A 22,790-nucleotide genomic window follows, 5' to 3' on the forward strand; every position below is an offset into this window, starting at 1 on the left:
GTTACTGGGCTTATTATTGAAATCTAGCCCCATTATTTCCTACCCCTTCTTCCCCTCTCTGCAACCATGCTGAACTACTTGCTATTTCCCGAAAACTATCCTCTCTTCTTGCTTTATAGCCTTTGCAGAGACTGGTCTTTCTACCTGCAATGTTCCCTCTATCTCTACCCCATCCCACCCACGGCTTGGTTTTTTCAGAGCTCACATTAAGTGTCACCTCCTCCAGGAAGCCTTCTCTAACCACCTTAACCCCCAAGACCAGATTAGCTGACCTCCTATTTGCTTCCACAGTATCCCAAACTTTTCCTTATCAGAGCACCAAACATGTGGTACTAGAAATGTATGCTACTCACCTGTCACCTAATCTATACTCTAAACCTCTTGAGAGCAAGGACCTATCTAATCACTGTCATATCTTCATTACCCAGGCCAAATGAGAAAACTGCTCAGACAGGTGGACGAGCTCCAGTTCACATAGCTCAGCTTGTTCATGGAGCCAGAATTCATTCTCCAGTGTGTCTATTTCCAAACCTCACCCGTTTTCCATTGTAAAACTTTTCACTTTGACCTTATCTTCCCTGATTATGAAGAAGTCTTCTCTCCTAAGATATATTCTATGAGCTCATGAGAAACAGTGGGGAAAAAATGGATTTGTGTCTCAGACATTGGATTGAGGGCCTCATTTACAAGACTGCGTACCCCGTGTACATGACTGAACATGAGAACACTTATGCTGATTGACTTAAACAGCACAGAGCCCGATGCTAATGGGGGTGCTGTAGTAGTGACTCCCTTGCTCCCCAAGGCTGTCCATGACCTTCCCATCCCAGGCGCATTGTGAGATAAGTGTATCAGGCACATTAATGTTGTTTTAGTTTGTGAATTTTGAAATCCAAACATAACTTCCACATCTTAGGTTCCAGCAGCTTTAAATGTCCTTGGATTGTGTAGAAAGGGACCTGAGTCTATAATATGTGTACAGGTGCAGCTCTCATAAGAATGCACACATACCTCTCATCAGTGCTAACTGCAGTTCTACCATGGGTAATCTGGGCTCAAACTTCCTGATTCGGTGACTGGTAACCTATTTTATAGCGTTGGCTGCATAAGATACATTACAGTGTCCTCCAGGCAGCTGCTCTTTAGGTAAATGAATACCTGGGAGTCTTTTTCCTTCTCTAGGAAACTTTAAGCACTGTAACAGGCTTTCATTTAAGGCTGGGCAAGGCTTATTTCACCAGATCGCTATTTGGAGGTTCTAACAAAACACCTTTATGAATAGCAGCTGTAATACCCTTAATCCGCTAAACTTCCTGACATTTTAAACCTAGTGGATTGCTGTGAATAAAATCAGGCTTTCCCATCTCTCTGCTCTCTTCCTCTCTCCAGCACTGCCTCTGCATCTTCAGGACCGAGTGGCTGGGGTACGAATTCTTTCTTGCTATTAGGGCACTGAACTAGAAAAGACCGGAAAACACTGTACAGTTTCTCCAGACTCCTAGTTTTGAAATCACCTGGCCTGACCTACTATATATATGTGTATATATGTGTGTGTGTGTGTGTGTGTGTGTGTGTGTGTGTGTGTGTATGTGTATATATATGTATGTATGTATATATACACACACACACACACACACACACACACACACACACACCCCAAACAAGTTCTGATGAGGTTTCTGTTTCTCATTAAAGCCTAGGATTTAAAAAAAAAATTTTATGTGATTTTCTTCCTTATTAAAGAAAGAGCCAAACATGTTTTATTGTGGAAAAATAGAAAATACAACTAAGCAAACAGTAGGGGAAAAGTAAAAGATCATGATACCATATGACCCAGTGAGATCCACCATTAGCACCTTGGTGCCTGCATACTTTTTTTCTATTCACAGAAGGACCTATACAATTTATTTTTTAAAAGACCAAACATTTTCAAGTACCCACTATGAACTGGGTTCTATTCTAAGCTCTTTATATGTATTGATTCACTTACTTTTTATAATAACTCTAGAGTGAGAACCCATTCTACAGATGAAGAACCTGAGATGCATATTGCTTAAGTAACATGTCCAAAGTCAGGCAACTAGAAGTGGCAGGGTCAGGGAGTATGACTCAATGGTTCTTAATTTTAACTGCTGCATTATACAGCCTCTAAAAAAAATGACAAGTGTTTTGTAATCTGCTTTTGTGATTTGACACTCAGCATGAGCACCTCTTTTTATGTCAGGATTCATCCATATCATTTTTGATGGCCACACAGTATTCCATTCTACAGAAGAGCCACAATTTGATTAACTCGTTCCCTGCTGATGGATGTTCAGAATGTTCCAGTCCTTTTGCTCTTATAGACAACAATGCAAAGACTATCTGTGAACCTAAATGTATGCACACTAGCATGGGCCGCAAGACAAAGCCCACATTCTATGTTTTCCTTATAACTCCGACGTTTGTTTGTGCAGATGATGCTCTTGAGGCACCGTAGGAGAACACAGTCTTGAGTATGTTCTAGCTACTGGAGACAGGACTGCCCTGAACCATTCACACACTTTTGTCCCCATACTCCATTGTTCCTGGTACCATGTTTGGAAGAGGGTTGGCTGAAGAACGGAGTTTCTGTCTGGGTCCAGCTAGCTGCCCACAGCTGAACCAAGTTTGGTGTCAGTTTGCAGTGTGTTGTGAATTGAATGAGAAGTTTTATCTTTCTCTCTAAACTTAAATGATTATGTACAGAACAGGAACTACCATGCTGTTACTTACCCCTGGAGTCACCTACTCTGGTAGAGAGAGAGAGAGGAGGGGAAGAAGGGCCCTTGAGTGATAAAGATTGTTGCCAATACACTCTTAGTCCCTGACCGGTCAAGTAGCTATTGGTGAGGTAAAGAAAATCGTCCCCATCATGCCAAGTACCAAGCTAAAGGCAAAAATTCAGAGGTAAATATGGTGGTTTCAGTCATGGGCTGTGCTTAGTGGGGTCTTGCCAGCAGCGTGGCCTTGGGCAAGTTACTTTACCCACTGCTTCTTAATATTGTTGTTATATATTGGGGATAATAATATCTACTTCGTAGAGGATGATACCTACTACATACAGAATGTCAGAAGGATTAAAAAAGACCAGAGAATTTGGAACAGTAACCACCAGGATAAGAACTCAATAAAAATGGGAGCTTAAAAAAAAAAAATGATACTGATTTTTGATCAGGCAGACTTGTTCTTGAGCACCGATTAGCTGTGTGACCTCGAGCAGCTTACCTAACCTCTCGGAGTTGTACATCATCTGTGAGTTGGAGATAAAATCTGTCTTACTGGGGTATTATGAGTTTTGATATTAACATTGTACATCCTGGCACACAGTTGGTTTTCAATACTCAGCAAAATTTGTAAGCCCTTACTATGTGCCAATCACTGTTTTATTTCTCTCCCCCTATTTGAATAGCTTTTCTCTTAGAGACGAATGGTCAAATGGACGGAGTTTAATTCTTAACCAGTTTAATTTTTCAGCTAGCCTCCCCACTAGGCAAATACCTAGAATGAGCTGGGCTCTTTGCCAAACTAACATTTTTTTTTTCCTTTTTGACTTAGACAAGATTGTGTTTTGGGTTTGTGGAAGGTTTTGTGAACCAATTTTATAGCCCCTATAAACTCAGAAAGGAAACAATGAAATACCAAAGCTAAAGTACAGAACAGATTTTTTTACAAGAAACTCTGTGTTTAGGAAGAGTTCTGTGGGATGAGGGATTTACAGTGTTTGATACACCTGACACCTAGAAAGTCTGCAGTAAATTCAAGGGCTGTCCCCAGCAGGGGACTGATGGACCATGAGTCAAATTCAGAAGACAAATGAGTTTTCTTTTGAAAAGGGATTTTGTTGGAATACCTAAGATTACAAAACCTTCATGCTTGGAGGGGTCTCAGAAAACCTCTGGGTTGGCAGTTGGCTCGTTGCAGAGGCCACAGTCCAGAAGTGATTTGGCCAGACCTGGCTCCCATTCAGTGCTTTCTCCACTGCTCTGCAGTGCGCCTCCACAGTGTGGGAGCTGCATGACTCGGGGCCAGTGGAAGAACTTTGGGTGCGTGAAGAGACGCGAGACGTTGACTTAGATCACGGTCTGCTGAAAGCCGCCCATGATCACAGTCTGCTGAAAGCCACCTGCATGCGTCCTCTCCAATCTCTTCCCCTCCTCAACCCCTGCCCCGCCTGCCCCTCTCCTTCCTTATCTCACCCTGCAGTGGACACACTCAAGGATGTCCTTGCAGCTGGAGCCACATTTTAAAAAGCCAGAGTGGCTTTGAAATATTTTATTCATTACCCACTCCATCTTTATAGAGATAATACTCCAGCTTCAAAAATATATATTTGGACTCTTAGGATTATCCCATGCACACATAATACCATTATAAAAATACAACTGATAGCCGATGCATTATTTTCAATTTCCTTTCATTTTTTTTGTTTGTTTGTTTTTTAAAAGGACAAATTGCCAGTCGGATTAGCCTCTTTAGGTTTTCTTTTTCTCATATTTGCTTCTAAATGACCAGGTTTAGTACCATGACCAAAGATTTAGGAAAGCCCAGCTCTAAATTATTCCCTAAATACCAGATGAACTAACTTTCTAATCTGCTCTTACTCCTTATTGGCCATGGGAACAATGATACAGGAATCTTTGTGACTGCTATTGTCAGCCGAGGGTGTTTGGAATGGGGTTTTATGAGATAATCTAGATTTTACTGTGTAGAAACCTACATCTCGGCACACATTTCTAAATTTTCACCAAATTATCAACATTTAGCACTCCACAGCATTCTTGTACATGCAACTGGGGCACAGATTTTTCTCACTGCATGGGCAGTAATCGTCTCTTCTCCCCTATAATATGCTACCTCAGCTTACTAGTCTTTTATTTCATAGCTTGTGTCATGGTTTGTAATTTAATGTATTCATTTTTATTTGACTGCCAGACACCCCCACACATGCCATGAGGGTAGAGAGAGGCTTTTTCTCATTTGCATACCACTGTTTCCCCAGCACAATACCTGACACGTAAAAGTCAACGCACAGCCGATATTGTAAAGATAATAGCCACTGGGAATACAGTAGAAGTCATGATATCATGGAATTTGGTTAAAAGGAAAAATCTCAGCTGGACCAATCCCAGAAGTGTTAGAAGAAGCTAAAGGACTCTGGGATAACCTGTGAATGACCTTGGCCCACTAAATGTCTTAGTGTCATCTGCTGATGTAGTGACCTGGAGGTGTTCACCACTCTTAATGTGGGGTCGTGGAAACCGACCAGGATTTGGCATCTGACGGCATGGGCTTCAGCCTGTCCGTCGGCAGTCATGTGACTAAATCATCTAGATTCCCTGAGTTCCAGTTTGTTTTTCTGTTCTATAAGGATAAGAATACATGTTAGCACAGTTGTGAGAATTAAACGAGGTGAGATTTATAGGCAATAAAGTCTATAAGTCTGAATTATTGTTATCTTTGAAAATAACTTTGGCTTCACGTGTCCTCCATTGGAAAGGCTGCCGTTTTGGAGCTGATTCATAGTTGATTGGCCCTCCATTGGAAAAGGCATCTCTGATGTTAGATTGACGATGGAAAGTCTTTCGAGGCAGAAGATGCTGGCACCCGTGGTCATGTTCCCCAGTGTTCTCTATCCAAGGTTTTGTTAACAAGCCTCTGGTTTCAGAATGGGAGGGGAGTAAACGTGGATAAGAGTGGATGCTCTTCCTGGTGGTGAATGAAGCTTGTCGTTTCAAGATGGAGGAGTGTATGAAGTCTTTTGCGTGTGAGTATGCACAAGTGTGGGCTCCAGACAATACCAAAAGTAAACGTCTTGAAGGTGACAGAAAGTGCAGCTCATTCTGTCTTTCCAACAAGATCAGAGGACAGTATATCCTCCTCACTGGACAAATAGGGCGAGACCCACAATCTGTGTAAATGCAAAAAAAAAGCAGAGCCAGGACCAGGGAGAAGCAGAGATTCTGAATCATCACCTCAACATTTCTCACATCTTAGCTTAAATGTTACTTCCTGAGGTGCCTTTTTTGACCACTGTATTTTTAAAAAGTGCCTCCTGTGTCTCTCTTTTCCAGCACCATGTTCTTTCCTTCATCGTTTTTCCATAGCATCCAGAATGGTTTTCTTTGCTCATCTCTTATGGGTAACTAGCTCCATTGGGACTGGGGCATTTTCTTTCACTTATCCTCTTATTTCTAATGTCCAGCACAGGTTAGGCATTATGTGGCTCTTTAGTTGAACGTCATTCATTTGCTATCCCAGAGCTGCCTAGTTTCTTATAATTTTTGATCAGTCCTATACTTCAAAGGCTTTGCTAAAAACTCCGGGAGTATTTCTTCCCTTCCCACTGTCTACTGCAGGTCACACATGACAGGCAATGTGATGCTTCTCATTTTCACAGATCTTTTTTAAACCTCTTTTCATTCGTTTTCATCCATCCAGAAGAACCTTCCTTCCTTCTTTTCTCTCTTTGTTCTATTAGTAGCAAGCCAGAGGAAAGCTACCCAAATGAGCATCAGACGGCTTCCAAATTAAGGAAAGAAAGAATCATACTATATTTTTGAAACTAGACCATAAAACTGAGTCAGTACCATAAAACTGAGCAGCAGCTGCCCCTTAACCTGGGGTTTGTGGACAAGCTTCAGGGGGTCAGTGAATCAGGCCCCTGAAATTGTGTGCAAAATGTTGACCATAGACCTGAGTTTCTATCAGATTCTCAAATGGGCCTGTGACCAAATAAAAGATTAAGAACCATTGAACTAAAATCCTTGAAAGTATCAAAAGTCCCCAGGAAGCTGCACTGAACATTCAGTTCCCTGTTTTGTCCTGCTGTACACAGCCCAGGACCACGTCAGCGCTGCCTTAGACGTGGGGAGGAGACTGCTCAGGATAAAAGAAGACTGCACTCCTGTCTTTGAGGAGCTAACTTAGTTTTTGGAAAATGCAAACAACAAATATCCCTCCTGCCCCATAAAAAAAAATATATATGCTGACTGGTAAGTACCATGAAGTATCCTGTGGTGGAAAGTGACCCAGAGCCCCAGAGCCTAGGGAGATATCCCTGAAGAGGTGATGTTCCAACCAAGACCTGAACCGTGGGAAGGAGGCAGCCATGGGGAGATGTGGGGAAGCACGTTGCACACTGAAGGAACCATAGTACAGGGCCTATGACATGTGAAGAGGCTGGTACTTTCGAGGGCCCAGGCCCTGTATTTAAACTTAATGAGGGAGTGGGGAGTAGTCAGATCACATAGAGCCTTCTAGGCCAAGGGAACAAATCTGGATTTTATTCTTTTTTGGGAAATTATTGGAGGGTTTCAGGCAGGAAAGTAACCTAATCTGATGTATACTCGAAAAAGATAACTGTCATTGCTATGTGGAGATGGAGCCTAGCAGGACAAGAGGGAAGGCCGAGGAAGGTGGCTATTGGAGGAAAGAGATGATGATGGCTTGGACCAAAGTCCAACTAGTGATCAAGTTCAAGTATTACCAAAAGGACTCGTTAATGGAAGCCATGGATGAGATCACCTAGGAAAGGGCTAGGTAGGGAAGAGAGGGAATTAGGGACAGGACCAGAACCCTAGAGGTGGAGAGTAGAGGGGGAGGGTGGTGAGCAAAGGAGAGTGAGAGGCACAGCCAGAGAAGGAGGAGCAACCAGGGGCAGATGAAGGCATGGTCACCCAAGAAGAGGCCCCTTCCAGAAGGAAGGAGCTGTGGGTGCTACGTCTTGGTGAAAACTCAGTAAGAATGGATAATTGACCATTGGTTTTGGCAAGAAATAAGGCACTGATGTTCTTGGGAGAAACAAAACGTAGTTTCAGTGGTATAGTGGGGACACAAGTCTGACTGGTGGGTTGAAGTGAGAATGGGCCACAGGAGTTGGAGTACGGACAGCTCCTCTCAGGTGCTTCGCTGTTACATGGAGCGAAGACTAGCATGATTGTGAAGAATGTGGACATGAGGTTAAAGGAAATTTCGTTTCATTTTATGAAATGGTCACGATATTTCTTTGCCAGTAAAAAGAGAGAAACTGTTGATATTGGAGAAGGAGAAAAGTGTCTTCCTTAGTATTGGTCTAATAAAGTATTCATTAGAAATAAGCAAGCATCTTTTTAGATTAATTTCAGTAGTTTTCTGTTTATAAAGTTTTGTTCTCCTCTTTGATGTCTGGATAGAAGTTATCAGGTACTTTTTGGTTTAAAAAATTGCTCTAAGAGTTAACCTAGAAACCTTAACATCATCGATAACATTGTTTCCATGGAGAAAAATGTTATGAGTTCTAGAAGGTCTTTGGAATTTGGCCTGTTTAGAAGCCAGAGTCAGAAAAGACTCTGAAAAGCACGGAACAGCATCTGCTCTCATGGAGCTGGTTGACCTGCCTTTCTCTTCTCTCTTCTCCTGCTGGATCTCTTAGCCACACCGAGTGCTATCTTTCACAGCACAGAAAAGCTCTAGCTAAACTGGAACCCGTAGCTGCGAAGGATTTAGAGCATTTCATATTAAAGATGTGATTCTCACTTTTAACCACAGAAAGAGCACTGACACACGCCCCCTTAAAGTACTTTGCAATAAAGTCCCCTTGTAAAAATTGTGTGTGATCAAAGTTATATATTTAGTGTTGTAGGAGATTTACATCAACTTTTATACAAGGAGAAAGTCTGTTTATTCGCCTTCCAGTGCATCTTCTCTTAAAGTAAAAGCCAAGATGCTTACAGTGACTTGCCAGATTGTCCTCAGGCCCCTCCGTCTTCTTTACCCCTGACCTCTCTGGCCTGACCTCCTCCTAGGCTCCCTTTGCTTTGCTGCTCACTCTGCTCTAGCCACACTGGGCTCCAGGTTCTTATATGTGTAATGTGTAATGGATGTGTAAGTTATATCCTCCTGTCTCAGGACCTTTGCACTGACCATTTCCTTCCTTCAGGTCCAAAGTAATCATTCCCTCAGCAGGCCTTTCCTAGCCACCCTATGTAAAATATCAGACACTCCCCTCAACAAGTCACATCCTCTTTTCTATATTGTTTATTCTCCTTAGCATTTATCACAAACATACTGTATAATTTTCATTCTGTCTCATTTATTTTAGTAGTTCTACCACTATATAGTAAGCTGGATTAGAGAATGTTTTGTCTATTTTGTTGATGCCTGTATTCACATCAGTTAGAACAGTGATAGGCACATACATAGCAGGTGCCCAATAAATATCAGTTGAATGACTGAATAAATGAATGGACATTCCTTAGTTTATCTTGGCAGTTAATCGGGATTTTTACATATTATATTTGCTTAAAACAAGGACCGATTATAGCAAATGGTGGACATTTTTATGTATATGTGTGTATATGGGCATATGTATAAATGTTATTTTATATATATTCATATACATAGTCACAATCCATTCCACCCAAATTAACCCAGCAGTCAGCCAGATTTTCAAACAAGTCATGTCATAAAGATAAATTCTGTTCCAGAGACAATGTAGAAAGTAAGAGAAATGGTTTAAAGCATCTTTGTCAGCCAGACCTCGGGTCCATCCTGACTTTTTTTGTCTTAATAAATAAGGACTACACCTACCTCCCCTCAACTCACCCCTCCCCAGCCCCTGGCCTCTGCCTCCCACTCCCCACTGCGGATGCTGGCAGCACTTTTTCAAGCAGAGGAGGATGCCCTGAGGGATGAGCTATGAATGATTAACTTCAGTTGAGACTCCTTCAAGATTACAATCTCTGCTCCCAGACACGTTTGCTTTTGCATTCACCTGGGAAGCCCCTCTAGACCCTGTTTCCTCTCCAAGCTGACCTTTTATTCCCTCCCCCTTGGGTGGAGGAGGAATGGCTCTTCATTCCCCTTTGAGAGGCTTCTGTTTGCTAAGCAAACACTGACCACACAGAGACCCTGCTTGGAGCCAGTTATTGCTTCCTCCAGTCACCACCCACCCCCCAAACATACACCCCCCCCCCCCCCCCCCCCCCCCAAACCAAGGGTAGAGCCTTTCACAGCCAAAGTCTTTGAAAGCTGCCAGGAGCCAACTGGTAGGCTGTTTGGAGAAAGAATAGGGGTTTTGGAGAGCATCTTAATCCTTCTTCGTTTTGAAATAAAAGCTTGTCTTGTAGCTATAACATAATTTTGCTTTTGAATTCTCAGTAGTAAAACAGTTGTTCATTGTTCCCAGCATCTGTTTACATAGTTCTTTCTGAATTCCTTGATTACAGGTTTTAATAGGGATTTGTTGGTGCAGCCTTTTCCCATCCCAGACCTGGGACTCTCAACAATCCCACCTCCTCTCCCAGCCTCTGCACCATAATGTTTTAAGTAGCCATGGGTACACTGAGCTTCTTTTATTTTAAAAAAAAAAAAAATGATAAGTAGCATCAGGAATTAATGCATATTTTCATTGGCATGGCATCAAGATTGACATCACTAGAAAAATGTATGACAGTGCTAACTACGTAAATAGGTATCTTTTCCCCTTTGGGTTCAGAAGTTATCTCTGTAGGCTAATCATTTCAATCAAATGCTTTGTATTCAGTTGTTGATAGAATGAGCTAAGAAATGTTATCAGTGATTTTTGTGTCATTGTTAAAAGCACTTTTGGCTAAAAAGAATTTCTTCAACGTTTTAGCACAGTCTACAGGGATTTAAATTTTTTTCACATTTAGATTTTATTCAGTTTGAACCGCTGTTACAGATTCCCCTGAGACCATAATGAGGGCCCTTCTATTCCGTGCTTTACGGTAGCGGTTGCAGAGTTTGGTGTTAGCTTTTACTTTGCTGAAGCTTTTCACAGCTGACTTGATACTAGCACTCAGATCTGACCTCTCGCTCCTTCAGTGCTTTATGGGTTAATTTTGTTGGTGGATCGGATTTCTTTCCTGGCCTGGGGAATGGTGATCCCCTTCTAGCTGGTCCTTTAGTAGCAGAGCAGCTGGGTGCCTGGGACTCCCTGCCCCGAAGTGGACTGGCTCAGCTGGCTGAGGAGTTGCCATTGTGAGATTCATTCAGCTTCTTTGTCCGCTTTCTCTAAGGACCACAATGTAGTGAAATGCTCTGGCCTAAGAACCTTACAAGGTAGGATGATTTCCTAAAGTCGGCCTGGGGCCGGGTGTGATGTGTGTACTGCCTTTTCTTTCCTTGGATGGTATTAAAAAGCCAGGCAGAGCAGCCAGTGGTGTACAGCTGCCAATGTCCCCATGCGCTATGTGCTGGAGGAATCACTAGTCAGGAAACTCAGCATCCTTCTTCCTCCCGCCCCCATCCCCTTTCATTCTAACTTTGATAGTTTCTGTGGAAGCCGGAGCATTACCCAGATGTCCTTGGTCCACCTGGACATTTAGGTAATGTCAATATTTTCTAGACCATCTTATCAAATTAGACTACTGATACTGAAAAACTGGGTGTTGATCACCCAGCCCTTATTCCAGGCTTTTTGGGGGAGACCTTTCAGCTTAAGGGGAGGAGGAAGCTGCAGAGAGTCAGTGTGGGCCCCTGGCAAGGGCAGCTAGTGGTTCAGAGGGCCCTGATTTGCAGTTGGAGGTTTTGTTTGGAATCCTAAGAAGCCGGGTGAACTCGCGGTTGTGTTTACTAATACTGCAAATTACTGAGTGGGTTTTTTTCAGGAAACTAGGCTCCAGGAGAGATGGCATGGGAGACTTAAGTATGAGTACTTCTCTTGTTTGCTAGGACTGTTAGAAAGCTGCTCGAAGAGGAACATTTCTCTTTTTAAGCTAGACAGGGGGAGGAGAAAACAACGTTCATTACTGTCTACTACGTGCCAGGCATCTGACAGACATTGTCTCATTTAATTTTCATTGCAAAGCCAGCAATATTATCCTCAATTTTGAGGCGAGACAGTGGGAACTAAGAGAGGTTAGATAACTTGCTCAAGGTCACACAGCTAAAAAAAACAGAGAGTGGAGCCTAGGTCCCCTCCACCACTCGGCCTTCCTTGCTGGGCCTGGCCTGGCCGGGGTGGTTTTATCTGCAAGTTTAAATGTGGGTTCAGCTGGAAGACTGAACCAAGTGCAGTGGAGTCCTCAGCAAAGTACACATGATACTTACAAGCTTGACCTGCCTGGGCCCCGTGGCTTCTGCTGGTTTCTGGAGCAGCAGGACCTACCTGGACACTCTCTGACCTCTTTGAGGCTCCTGGGCTGATGGATGGATCTGTGGCTGGGTTTGTGCTTGTACCTGGTTCAGAGAGGACAGGAACCTAAGTGGAAGTCAAAGCTGAGGGGATTGATGGCCTTAGAACAGGCCTTGGGCCCTGGAACTCTGGGGTTGCCTCCTGGGAATCTGTATTTATTGAGTCCTGGAGGGAGAGGTTGCACACCAAGCATGTTAATGCTGACCTATGCTTGGCACTAGCTGCTCACATGTGTGCTTGGGGTGGCTAATTAGCTAGGGCTGAGCTGCTCTTGGATTGTGACACTGACTTTGGTTGTTTCTTTCTTTTTTTTTTTTTTTTCCCCATGTCTTATTCATTTTCCACTCTGTTTTTTGCTGGCTGTTCCTTGACCTTTCCTTCCCCATTGCTTCAAAGAGGGTAGCTTAAGGGCAGACCCCTGATAAACTGCAGAGTGAGGCCAGCTTAGTTTGGGAGGACAGCCACCTCTCTCAGCTGCCCTGAGGCAGTTGCAGTTCTGTTTTTTGCATTCGGGTGACCAGACCTTTAAGATGTATTCGGAGGTAAGGGGGGAGAAGGGAAGATACAGAGGGGGAATGGGGGTGTTAGGACTCCACATTCCCCTCCATCTACTCAGACCTGAGGCAGCCAGCCAGTGCCCTGTCTGGGATTCTTCCCCTATCCCCTCTCCTTTTAACTAATTGGAGCATTTTAAGAATAATGATTGCATTAAAAAGTGTCCTGGGCTTTTTGGGTAACAAGAGGGAGTCCTGAGTTCTTTTATGACCATGATCTGTTTAAAAGCATCTTTCCTTCTGCTCTTCGGTTGAATTACTGTGGTTAAGAAGAGCTTAGGTTTCAGAATCCAGCAGATCTAGGTTCAAATCCAGCTCAATTTATTAGCTCTGGCACCTTGGGCAAGTCACCTAGCCTCTGTAGGCCTCAGTTTCCACATCTGTGAAAAGGGGACATTAATAGTTTGTGCCTTATAAGGTAATGGAGAAGAGTGTGTGAGATAATATATGTAAAGTGCTTATCAGTGTGTGTGGAACCCACTATTAAAACTTTTCACCTTGTTTGTGTAATTGTTTCTTATTTTTTTATTACCTATGTGAAATAATCTGAATTCTATTATGTTTAGAGTATGTGTAATTTCTGGTAAACAGAACACTAGCATGGGTTTGTTGAAATCTTTGGCAAAAGCAGTGGACCAAATGTCAGCAACCCACTCTGGAGGTGCCTGGGAGGAGGAGGGCTTTGTGTAACTGAGGTCAGCAGACACTCTGGTGCCTATTGTAACAATGAGTGTCTAAGGCATCCGGACCAGAGCTCTGGGGTTTTCAACCTGACCGAACTCCTGGAGCCAAAGAGAAGAATTTCACGCTTACTCAGGGGACCACCTACTTGTTGAGGGAATGAATTACCAAAATGGGACAAAGGTACTGTGGGGTGAAACTCAACCCCAGGGCGTCCTGAGTGCTGCTAAATCCCCTTGGAGCCCACTTTATGGGGCTCTCGGTCCCTCTCTCCACCCCAAACGATTGGCCTTGCACCTGGCACTGTCTGTAGAAGCTGCTTCTCCCCTGGGACACTGCCCATTTATGGCAACAGGAAGCAAGTTCTTGCACTCGAACTTTATCAGCCATTTCACACTGTGGGACTGCATCTCCTTCCTGCAGTCCCTGCAGGTTCCCCGGATTCTGGACGGCAGCTGATAGGAGCTGGTTATCTCCTATGTGCCTGGAGATCTGATTTGGTCCCAACAAAAGGCTCATGAGGACTGGGTGTTATTAGTACCATATCACACCGGAAGAAACCTGGGTCTTATGGAGGGGCAGCTGTTGTCGCAAAGTAAATGGCAAAGCCAGAGTTCAAACACAGATCTATTTTACTTTTCTCTCCAGAATTTGTCCTGTCTCCATTTGGAGCCTCTATGGCTTAGTGGTGCCCTGGCCCACGGCTAGATGAGACTAAATACACTGGGATTAGTGTCTAACTCCTCCCTTGCTTTAGTTCATTTTGAACAGAACTACTATAAACCATGTAGGCTGATCCCAAAGGTGATCTTGCTTGTGGCTTTATTCAAATAATTGTATCTTTTTTTTTTTTTTTTGGTGTGGAAAACTTCAAAATCTTTCTAATACACATGACGGGAGTTCATTAAAATGTGTCAAATGAATAAATAAATGAGTTGGTTGAAAATGCTTGGATCCGTGTTCGAATCCCAGCTTCATCACTTCCTAGTAGTATGGCCACTGGGCCTTTCTTTCCAAGCCTCATCTCTAGAATGGCTATATTATAGCCTCTATCTCATGGTACCTGGGAGGAAAGATAAAGTAACAGGGTCTGACACATAAAGTCAGTAAGCATTATTATTTTTATCATAGAGTTGTGAGGGTTGAATGAAATAATGTAAGTAATCGAATTAGCACAGAGTCAGGCACAACTTTAAACTTCAGTTAAAGTTGGCTATTATCATTCTCAGATAAACAATGAAAGGCAGGATTCTGTAGAAGTCCCATTGCATTCTTTGAAGGTGGGTTTTCTTAATAGGCCTTGCTGTGGTTAGTGATGATGCTCTTGAGAAACCTCCTGGGGAGGAAATAGTTAACATACCTGTCTGGTGGGAGCCTGTAGGTAGCCAAACCCTTTCCCTTCCCCAGGGGGGTTACCGCTAAGCCTCCTGTCGGGCTTGCTCACTCGTCCACACCAAAGGATCTCATTCCACTTGGGCCCTGGGGTTTCATAGGAACAATTGCCTTGAACAATAGCCAGAAAACAAGTTTCACCAGTCTGTGCTTTTGCAACTGAATACAACTGTCTGTCGGAGGGCACTCGGCCATGTAAATGGGCTCTGCCGGGATTCTGGAGCAGAACTGGAAAAGTGAGCAGGTAAGGCCTGGACACAGACCCCGGTGGCTCTGGTGGCTCTGCTCCGTGAGTTCAGTCACCAAAGAGGCAGAAAGGGGGAGCAGGGGAAAGGCGGTGGGAGTAGGGGGAGGTGGGTGGGTGCGGCCTCGGGCCTTCCAGAAGCAGACCCAGTCTTTGGGACTGGGGGTTAGAATCCATTGCTTTGTGAAGATCACTTTCAGAACTACAGTTATAGTACTTTATTCTCTGCCAACTCACTGTGGCTTATTAGTGAGCAGAGAACGAATATGTATTTGCCATCTGATTTTTTTTTTTTTTTTACAACATCACTTAGCATGTCTTTCCCTTGAATAAACAACATTATCTCACAGTGAGTTGGTCTGAAAAGTATAAAAACCCTCTGGATCTTTCAATAACTCCTCGGAGTCAGAGGGTCTTGCTGAAAGCCAGGAATCCTCACACCTGGGTGTGTAAATCGTCATGGAAAAATCTGTGTAATCCTCTAACCTTGGGATTCTGTTTTGCCTTTTTGCTTCATGGGAGATGAAGTTATAATGTCACATTAATTTAAGACCATTACAAATTACTGCTGCATCTACTTACTCCCAGAAAAGTGTGATTTTAAATTTTTGTCCAAATTAAAGGTGGTTTTTCGGGGGACCCAGTTGAAATAGATTTCCTTCCTCAGTTCTATGAAATGCTCACTCCCCACAACAGTGAGGAGGAAAACAGGGAGTGCGAGAAGCTGGAGAAATTTATGACTCTTTCACCTGCGTTTTTCATAGTAGATAGCTTGGGTTTGGGCTGTTAAAATTATGCTCTAAGCCCTCTGAGTGGCATTTGAATTCCTGACACAGTGATGTCAGCATTTCTTGTAAGACACTGAAACTGGATCTTCTGGTTTTATAGGCCTTTCCATTTTTGAATGGATTTTCTGGTCAGTTTTGAAGAGCCTTTTCTCTTCGCATCTGTATTTCTCCAAAAGGTAGTAGACAAACAATCTGGGCCTTGAGGAGACCTTGGTTTTGGTTAAAATGCCATCTTGGCCAAGATGCGTGTCTTGATGTGCTTGGTTGCCGTCAGCACATGGAGATTCTTTTGTGATTAGGCTGGCTCACAGACAGATTTTGAAGCTGATCCACGTGTTCTCTCTTCCTGATGAGCTGGAAGGCTGCATGGAGTCATTAGACCCTGGTTTGAATCCCATCCTTCCAATGAGCTCTGGGCCCTGAGCCTCCATTTCTTCTCAAAGGAAATGGGAGTGGGATAATACATGTAATGTGCTTCGTGCAGTACCTGGCATTCGGTAAACACTGTCAGTAGTGGCTATAAATATTAGATTGCATCCTTTGCCTTTGTCGATAAATACTGTGGTCTGATGCAGGTTCTTTATTGTAAGTTGGGTTTTAAAGCCTCTATACAAGGGCTTACAAACTCAAATTGCAGGCCCAGTCAGGTAGCATCTATAAGTGAAAAGGTACAGATGGGAAAGCACATCTCTGTCTGAAGAGGACAGTTACTACCTAGGTCTAGTGATTGTCTCCTATGTTTAAGACATTGGCACCTATTCCAAGTATCTAAAAGATTCTGTGTGGACTTAAAAAAATAATCTGAGGGGTGAAATCCGTAGTTACCTGTTTTGCAGCTTTTGCTGAATGGGAGGAGATGCTGGGAGACCAGTGGGGTATATCATCAGTGTGCCCATTTGCCTCTGTACCAACTTTTCTCTGAGCTTAAACTCACAAGATGTCAGTTAGAAAGCAGCCTTCGGGATGGCTTCTTATAGCTCTCTCCTTATACGGGAACCTGGGGCCTAGAGAGGAAGTGACATGTGTGAACTCTTAACAGGAAGTAGTTCTGGGGACGGGAGAGGTCAGGGTCTGACTCTCTTGGCTCTTCTGTCTCCTTCCCTTTGCCTCTTTCTTTCCTTGAAGGAGAGAGCAGCACAGCAAAGAGTGTTGGTGGGCCTGGGTTTTAGCACCTGCCAGACTATTGCCTTGTGCTGGGGCTTGGCTGGTAGCTTAAGGAAATACCCACGACTATAGAAATGATGTCTGGAACCAGTACGTTTCCACCTAGAGCCCTTTGCTCATCTCTCTATTTTACGTTTTCATTTGTGTCTGATCTGTGTGTTCTTGTCTGTCACGCCACCGGCTTTGCGGTCAAGGGTCACGACAACTCTGAATCATCACTATATCCCTGGTGCCTTACCTGGTGCCTGGCACTTAGAGGGTGCTGGCTGACTGGATGAGATGAGTAAGTGAATTCAAGGCCCCTGGCTCAGGTTCCAAAAATATTGCGTTTAGGAGTCTTGGGAGAAAAAAATCGCAGAAGTTTGAGGGAATTCCTTCTCCCCACCATTGGCTAAAAGCAAATGAACGTCATTTTCAAATCTAATCACTTATAACTCCAGTTATGCCATTATCTGACTGAACTAAAAGAGGACATTTCATTGAGTAGAGAAAAAGGTACATACATGGCTGTGATGTGACTGGGGAAAGGTGCTTTCGTGTTGATGATTGTAAGGAATCAATGGAAGCATCTTATTGCCATTTCTCTAGATTTGGCAACCAATGGATTTCTAGGGCATACCCATGATATGCTGTCTTAAAATTAAAAACAAAACAACAAAACAGGGAAACTAGCCAAGCTCGGTGTCCCACATCCCTTTTAGTTTCCTTATATAGAACTTGAGGCTGGAAAGGGCCCTGGGGTTCTTCTGATTGTTTCTCAAGCTGTTGCACACAGTGCTGTTTCCACTAAGATTTTTAGAGTAGCTTTGCAAGTCTTACAGTGTAGAGGGAAGGCGAACCAGAGTAGGAAAAACTGGTGAAGAGAGGAGATGCTCTCTTGGGTTCATTTATTCTTTTAGTCATTCATGTAAAAATCATTCATTCATTCATTTAGAAAATGAAATGTCCTTTAATAGCGTTCTAAATGTCTAAGGAATGCTTTTATGTCCAAAAAGAGCTTCTAAGAGTTAATTAGGCTTTACTGTTCGATTTATTGAAGTTTAATTTTTAAAAGTAGGTTTTCTTACAAATTTCATCTATAAATCAAGTGTTTTTGTATAAATTAAGATGATTTCCACTTCTTATTTGATTAGTATTTTATTCAGATTTAACAAGTTGAATTTAAACAATTACTTCTGTGTGCAAGCTGGGATAATTGTTTTCTTAAATTCAGTCTGTATTCATAAATTTAACATACCTGGTTTCCTCAGGCTCTTCAAATGTCTGACAGGATAGACTTACCAGCCTAACAAGCAAAATCTTTCTAAGCACTTAAACAACGCTTACAAATCCATTAAAGTTACAAATGTCATAAATTATCTTAAACGCTTCCATTCTTTTTACAGTCTGAATCCAATTCTCAAATCTTTCAACTTAAAAAATCTCATCAGAAATCAGTACTCATTTAAAACCAAAGTCACGAGACCATTTTTCAGATTCTCTAATATGCCATATATTCTTTTAAATGTTATAAATATACAGAGATTATCCTAATTATCAGAAAACTTTCATCCTAAACTTAAGTATTAATATTATGATTAACTTCATCTATCTTCATCTTTTCAAACCTTTCCCTGGATTTAAAGTAACTTATTTCCAACTAAGGATAGTAGGCTTATCATCTCACGTGGGCCCAGGGACATCATATGGTTTTTCTCAGTCAGGTTCAAGACCATGATACAGGAATGGTCAACTCATATTCCAGAATGACTGCTTCAGCACTGTAGCTGAATACTCTGTAGTTCTTTCTGCTATGTCATCGGGGTCCCTTGAGCCTCTGAGCTGGAATTCCATTTCACCACACAGTAAACACAGATCCTCTGGGTTTCTTTCAAGTTTCAGTCGTAATCAGTTTTTGTAACCTCTTTCAACATTTATCACCCGACTTGGGTCAATGGACTTTTGTACCCCATCCCAGGTTGTACCTAATTTCCTTTGCTACTTGAATGGATTCAACTAATATCCTTGCCGCCTGAATAAATTCCGCATGCTTTCCACATTTTTCCTGTCTGACTCTCAGCCACACATGTCTGGAGTCATTTTACAAACAAACTGCAATTCCCTATTATTTAGCACAAGTATACCTAGTGACAAAAACCTAAAAAAAAAAACAGTTTTGAGCAAAGGAACAGAATGGATTAGTTCTCACAGTTTGGTCTCCCAGGTCCTCTGGCTTTAAAGGAAGTTGAGCGTACAGGAGCTCTACTTCCCTCTGTGCTGGCTGCCTTCTGGGGCAGCTGAGGACAAAGTGACTGCTGGCAGCTCCAGGCTTCAATCGTATTTTTTCCAGAGTTGTATTTTCACTCTTCTCAGTATCTCCTGTGTGGTCATATACGTTTGGGAAGTGCTATCTTAGGCAAAGTTAAAGGGATCAGATCGTTTCAGGATTTCACAGTCATTAAGATGTGCACGTACAATGTGAATCTCTAAGAGGGGCACAGAAGAGCCAGCCCACCCCACAGTCCCTTGTTAGGGCAGCGCCATTATCACAGCATCTCAGGGAACTGATGTTCCTTAGAATACCTCATTCCCAAGATGACTCATTGACCTCATCTTGGTGGCAAATGACCATTTAGCCCCCAAATTTGGGGGCAAAGACAAGTTAGAACTAAGTGATTATATACCTGGATATACTTGCCGGTGTCCCAAAAGATCCAGAAGTGAAGGAGACATGACTGGTTTTCTGAGTTACGGAGATGGCTTTAGTTTCTGTCACACAGGGAGCTCTTACTCAGCATGGGCTTACATTAGTGTCACTGCCCCTTCATCATCATCACTGGTTTCCCTCATTCCCACTCTTCTATGGGGTAGACCACTGGCTCCTCCCCTTCTGGGCCAGCTCAATTAAACTCAGGATAAGCCTCACGATGCTCTGGGCACTGCAGGGGGAGAATCATGTGTGCCACGAGGGCCCCGTGCCCCACTGGAATAATATCCTGGTGTTGAAAGGCCACAGGGGAAGAGCAGATACAATTTCAAAGCAAAAATCTGGAACCTGGATTCATAGGCATCTGTTACTGACTTCCCCCCTTCCTCCCGCTGGCCACACTCTTCACATCAGTCTTCTTTCTTTTTCACCGGATTATAGGAAATTTTAGCTACCTTAAATTCCAAACTCCTTAGAGCTGATGGAATTCAAGACTCAAGGGCTTTTCTTTGAATTGTGAGAGCAGATTTGAGTCCGTTTCCATTCTGTCATGCTTCCCCCAGCAGAACCTTATATGATTATTACTATCCCAAGTGTTATCATCCACATGTCACCCTCAAGGGAATGGAGGCACAGAAGTTTTGACTTGTCGAAGAATGAAGTCATGAGGAAACTGAACTCTGAATCTACTGCTGGTGGTGACTTTGCAACAGAATCTGCCCTCTCTCTCTCCCACACATGAGTTCAGTCAGAGGCATTTAATAAGCACATACTGTGTGCCTGGAGATGGAGGAGAGGTGGCCCGCAGAGTGAGGATGACACTGCCGCAGCACCACCTACAGGTAGTGGAAGGGGAAAAGGTAGGCTTTGGGGTCAGATAGTGTTTCACTCCGGGCTCGGCCATGCTTTTGCAGAGCAACCTTTTGCACGATAATTCTCACAGCCTCAGTGCCCTCGTTATGGAGCAGGGCCACTTACCAGTGTGTAGGAGAGTTGGTGAGAATACATGCAAATGTCGAAGAGTTGACACATGGCAGGTTCTCAGTGAATGGACATTGCTGTTATAGGCAGCATGATATAGGCTAGAAGGAACACATGTTCTGATATTGGACAATTATGCATTTTAAATCTAATTCCAACAGTGACCGAAAAACACTGGTCAGGATCCTTGTCCTTTCAGCCTTGATTTCTTCATCTATAAAATGAGGAAGATAATAGGTACTTCGCAGGTGTGATGTGAGGACTGGAGAAATATATATGTAAAGTACCTGGCATGACACCTGACGTGCGAGGTGCACATAGGTGCTGTCACCAGGCAGGCCCCTGCATATGTTTGGAAGGTAAGGCAGACCTTTCTATAGGAAATAACTAGAAAATTGAGTATTGAGTGTTTAGAAAGGAGTCCAAATGTATGAGACCATGTGGGAATTCAGAGTAAGGGGTGGTTAGGGTGGGCATAAGTCCCTCTGGCCCATTGGCCATGACCTAGGCAGAGTTGGTAGCAGCTTGAACCGCAGGGTGGCAGGACAGGTGGAGAGGTGTGCACATTTCACAAATAGAGATGGTGGGACCAGATGGTAGATTAAATGTCTTTGGAGAAGACCTCAAAGGAGGATTTAGAACCAGGTGGAGGCCAGGATCCTGTGACTTCATCCACAGTAAACCCCTTTCTGAGCCCTCAGGTTTCCTGCCGTCATCCTCCCTACTTGGGAACCACGGTCACACATTTCCCCTGCATTTCTGTGGGACCCTCCAGGTGGGCTTTTGGAAGACAGATAGGAGTACTGAGGGGAAAGGTGATGAAAATGGGTTTTCACTCTGCCTTTGTCATTCTGCCTGATCCACATTGCTCAGGCGGGTGGTTTATAAGCTGGTGACGTGAACTAGAACTTGTTTTGAGTTGCTAGGGGTGGGATTGGGGTACTCGGCCACTCGACATTTCTGAAGCATCAGGCCGATTCTTCGTAGGCCTTTCCTCAAGACACAGTGGAGGGCTGAGTGGCGGGGTAATGGGATTAAGACAGTGCTTTGTTATCAGACAGCCCCAGGGGTAGGGACTGGCCCTGCCGGTCCTGCTGTGGTCTCCTAAGCCTTCGTCTTCTTCTGCGAAGTGGGCCATGGAATGTTTGCGTGTGCACTGAAAAGTAACATAATGGAATGCCATCTGGTGTCACAGTAAAGAGGATGGCTCTGAAGTCGGAATGGCTGGATCCATATCCTGCTCCACTTCTCACTAGTGGTCTGGACTTTCTAAGCCTCAGTTTCTTTACCTATACAATAGAAAAACAGTAGTACTTACATATTTCCACTAGCTCAAGTTGAACATTGTTGGAAGCTTACTTTATAGCCCCATGAGTTAAAATCAGCAAGTATTTATTGAGTACCTGCTTTGTACCTGCCGCCCTGCAGCCAAAAGAGAAAATGCAACAGGCTTGATGGGTAGTGGAGGGGTGGGGGCACTGAACATAGAAGGACCGAGAAGGCCTTTCTGAGGAGGTGACACTTTAGATGAGGAGGAGGCACGGACAAGTGTCCAGGAAGAGGGACAACAAATGGAAAGCCTCGAACATAAGGACCTTGTTGGCTTAGAAGAAACAGAAGCCCATGTAACCAGAGCCAATGAGCAATGGAGAGGCGGGCGAAAGACAGGACTGAAGAGGGAGGCCAGATCAGAGGGTCCTGAGGGCCAGAGTAAGGACTTAGGGTTGTAAGTACTTGAGAAGCCACTGGAGAATATTAAGCAGTGGAGCAGCAGGATCTGATTTATGTTTTAGATATGGCTGCTGTGGGGAGAAGGGACTGTTAGGGGGCAGAAGTGGAGCGTGGAGTTCAGCTGGTCTATTGGCCATGACCCAGGCAGAGTTGGTAGCAGCTTGAACCGCGGGGTGGCAGGAGAGGTAGAGCGGTGTGCTCATTTCACCAATAGAGACCGTAGGACCAGAAGGTGGATTACGTGTCTTGATAGTGTTGAGAGGGGGAAGATGATAAGGAGGAAGAAGAAGAATCATTGCCTGGAGACTTGAATCGAGCAGTGGTGAGGGGCAGGGAGGTCCCAACGGATTTGAGAGTTGGGAAATGAAGAATTCTATTTTGAATGTATCCTGGGAAATTATTAGACTTAGAG

At 43.6% G+C, this 22,790-nt stretch overlaps 1 protein-coding gene across 8 annotated transcripts in view; it reads left to right on the forward strand.

The window, feature by feature from the left end:
* Window positions 1-22,790, forward strand: part of NAV2 (neuron navigator 2) — a 369,408-nt gene that overhangs the window by 274,818 nt on the left and 71,800 nt on the right. The window contains exon 1 of one of the 8 annotated variants that reach the window (XM_025044096.1): window positions 10,827-11,082. The exons of the other annotated variants lie outside the window; for them this stretch is intronic. Coding sequence (XP_024899864.1) covers window positions 11,057-11,082 — 26 coding nt within the window. The 5' untranslated portion in view covers window positions 10,827-11,056. Of the gene's footprint in view, window positions 1-10,826; window positions 11,083-22,790 lie in introns of those variants that run through there. 8 annotated transcript variants of the gene reach the window in all.

Source organism: Pteropus alecto, unplaced genomic scaffold (genome assembly GCF_000325575.1).
Source record: "Pteropus alecto unplaced genomic scaffold, ASM32557v1 scaffold71, whole genome shotgun sequence".
Lineage (NCBI taxonomy): Eukaryota > Metazoa > Chordata > Mammalia > Chiroptera > Pteropodidae > Pteropus > Pteropus alecto.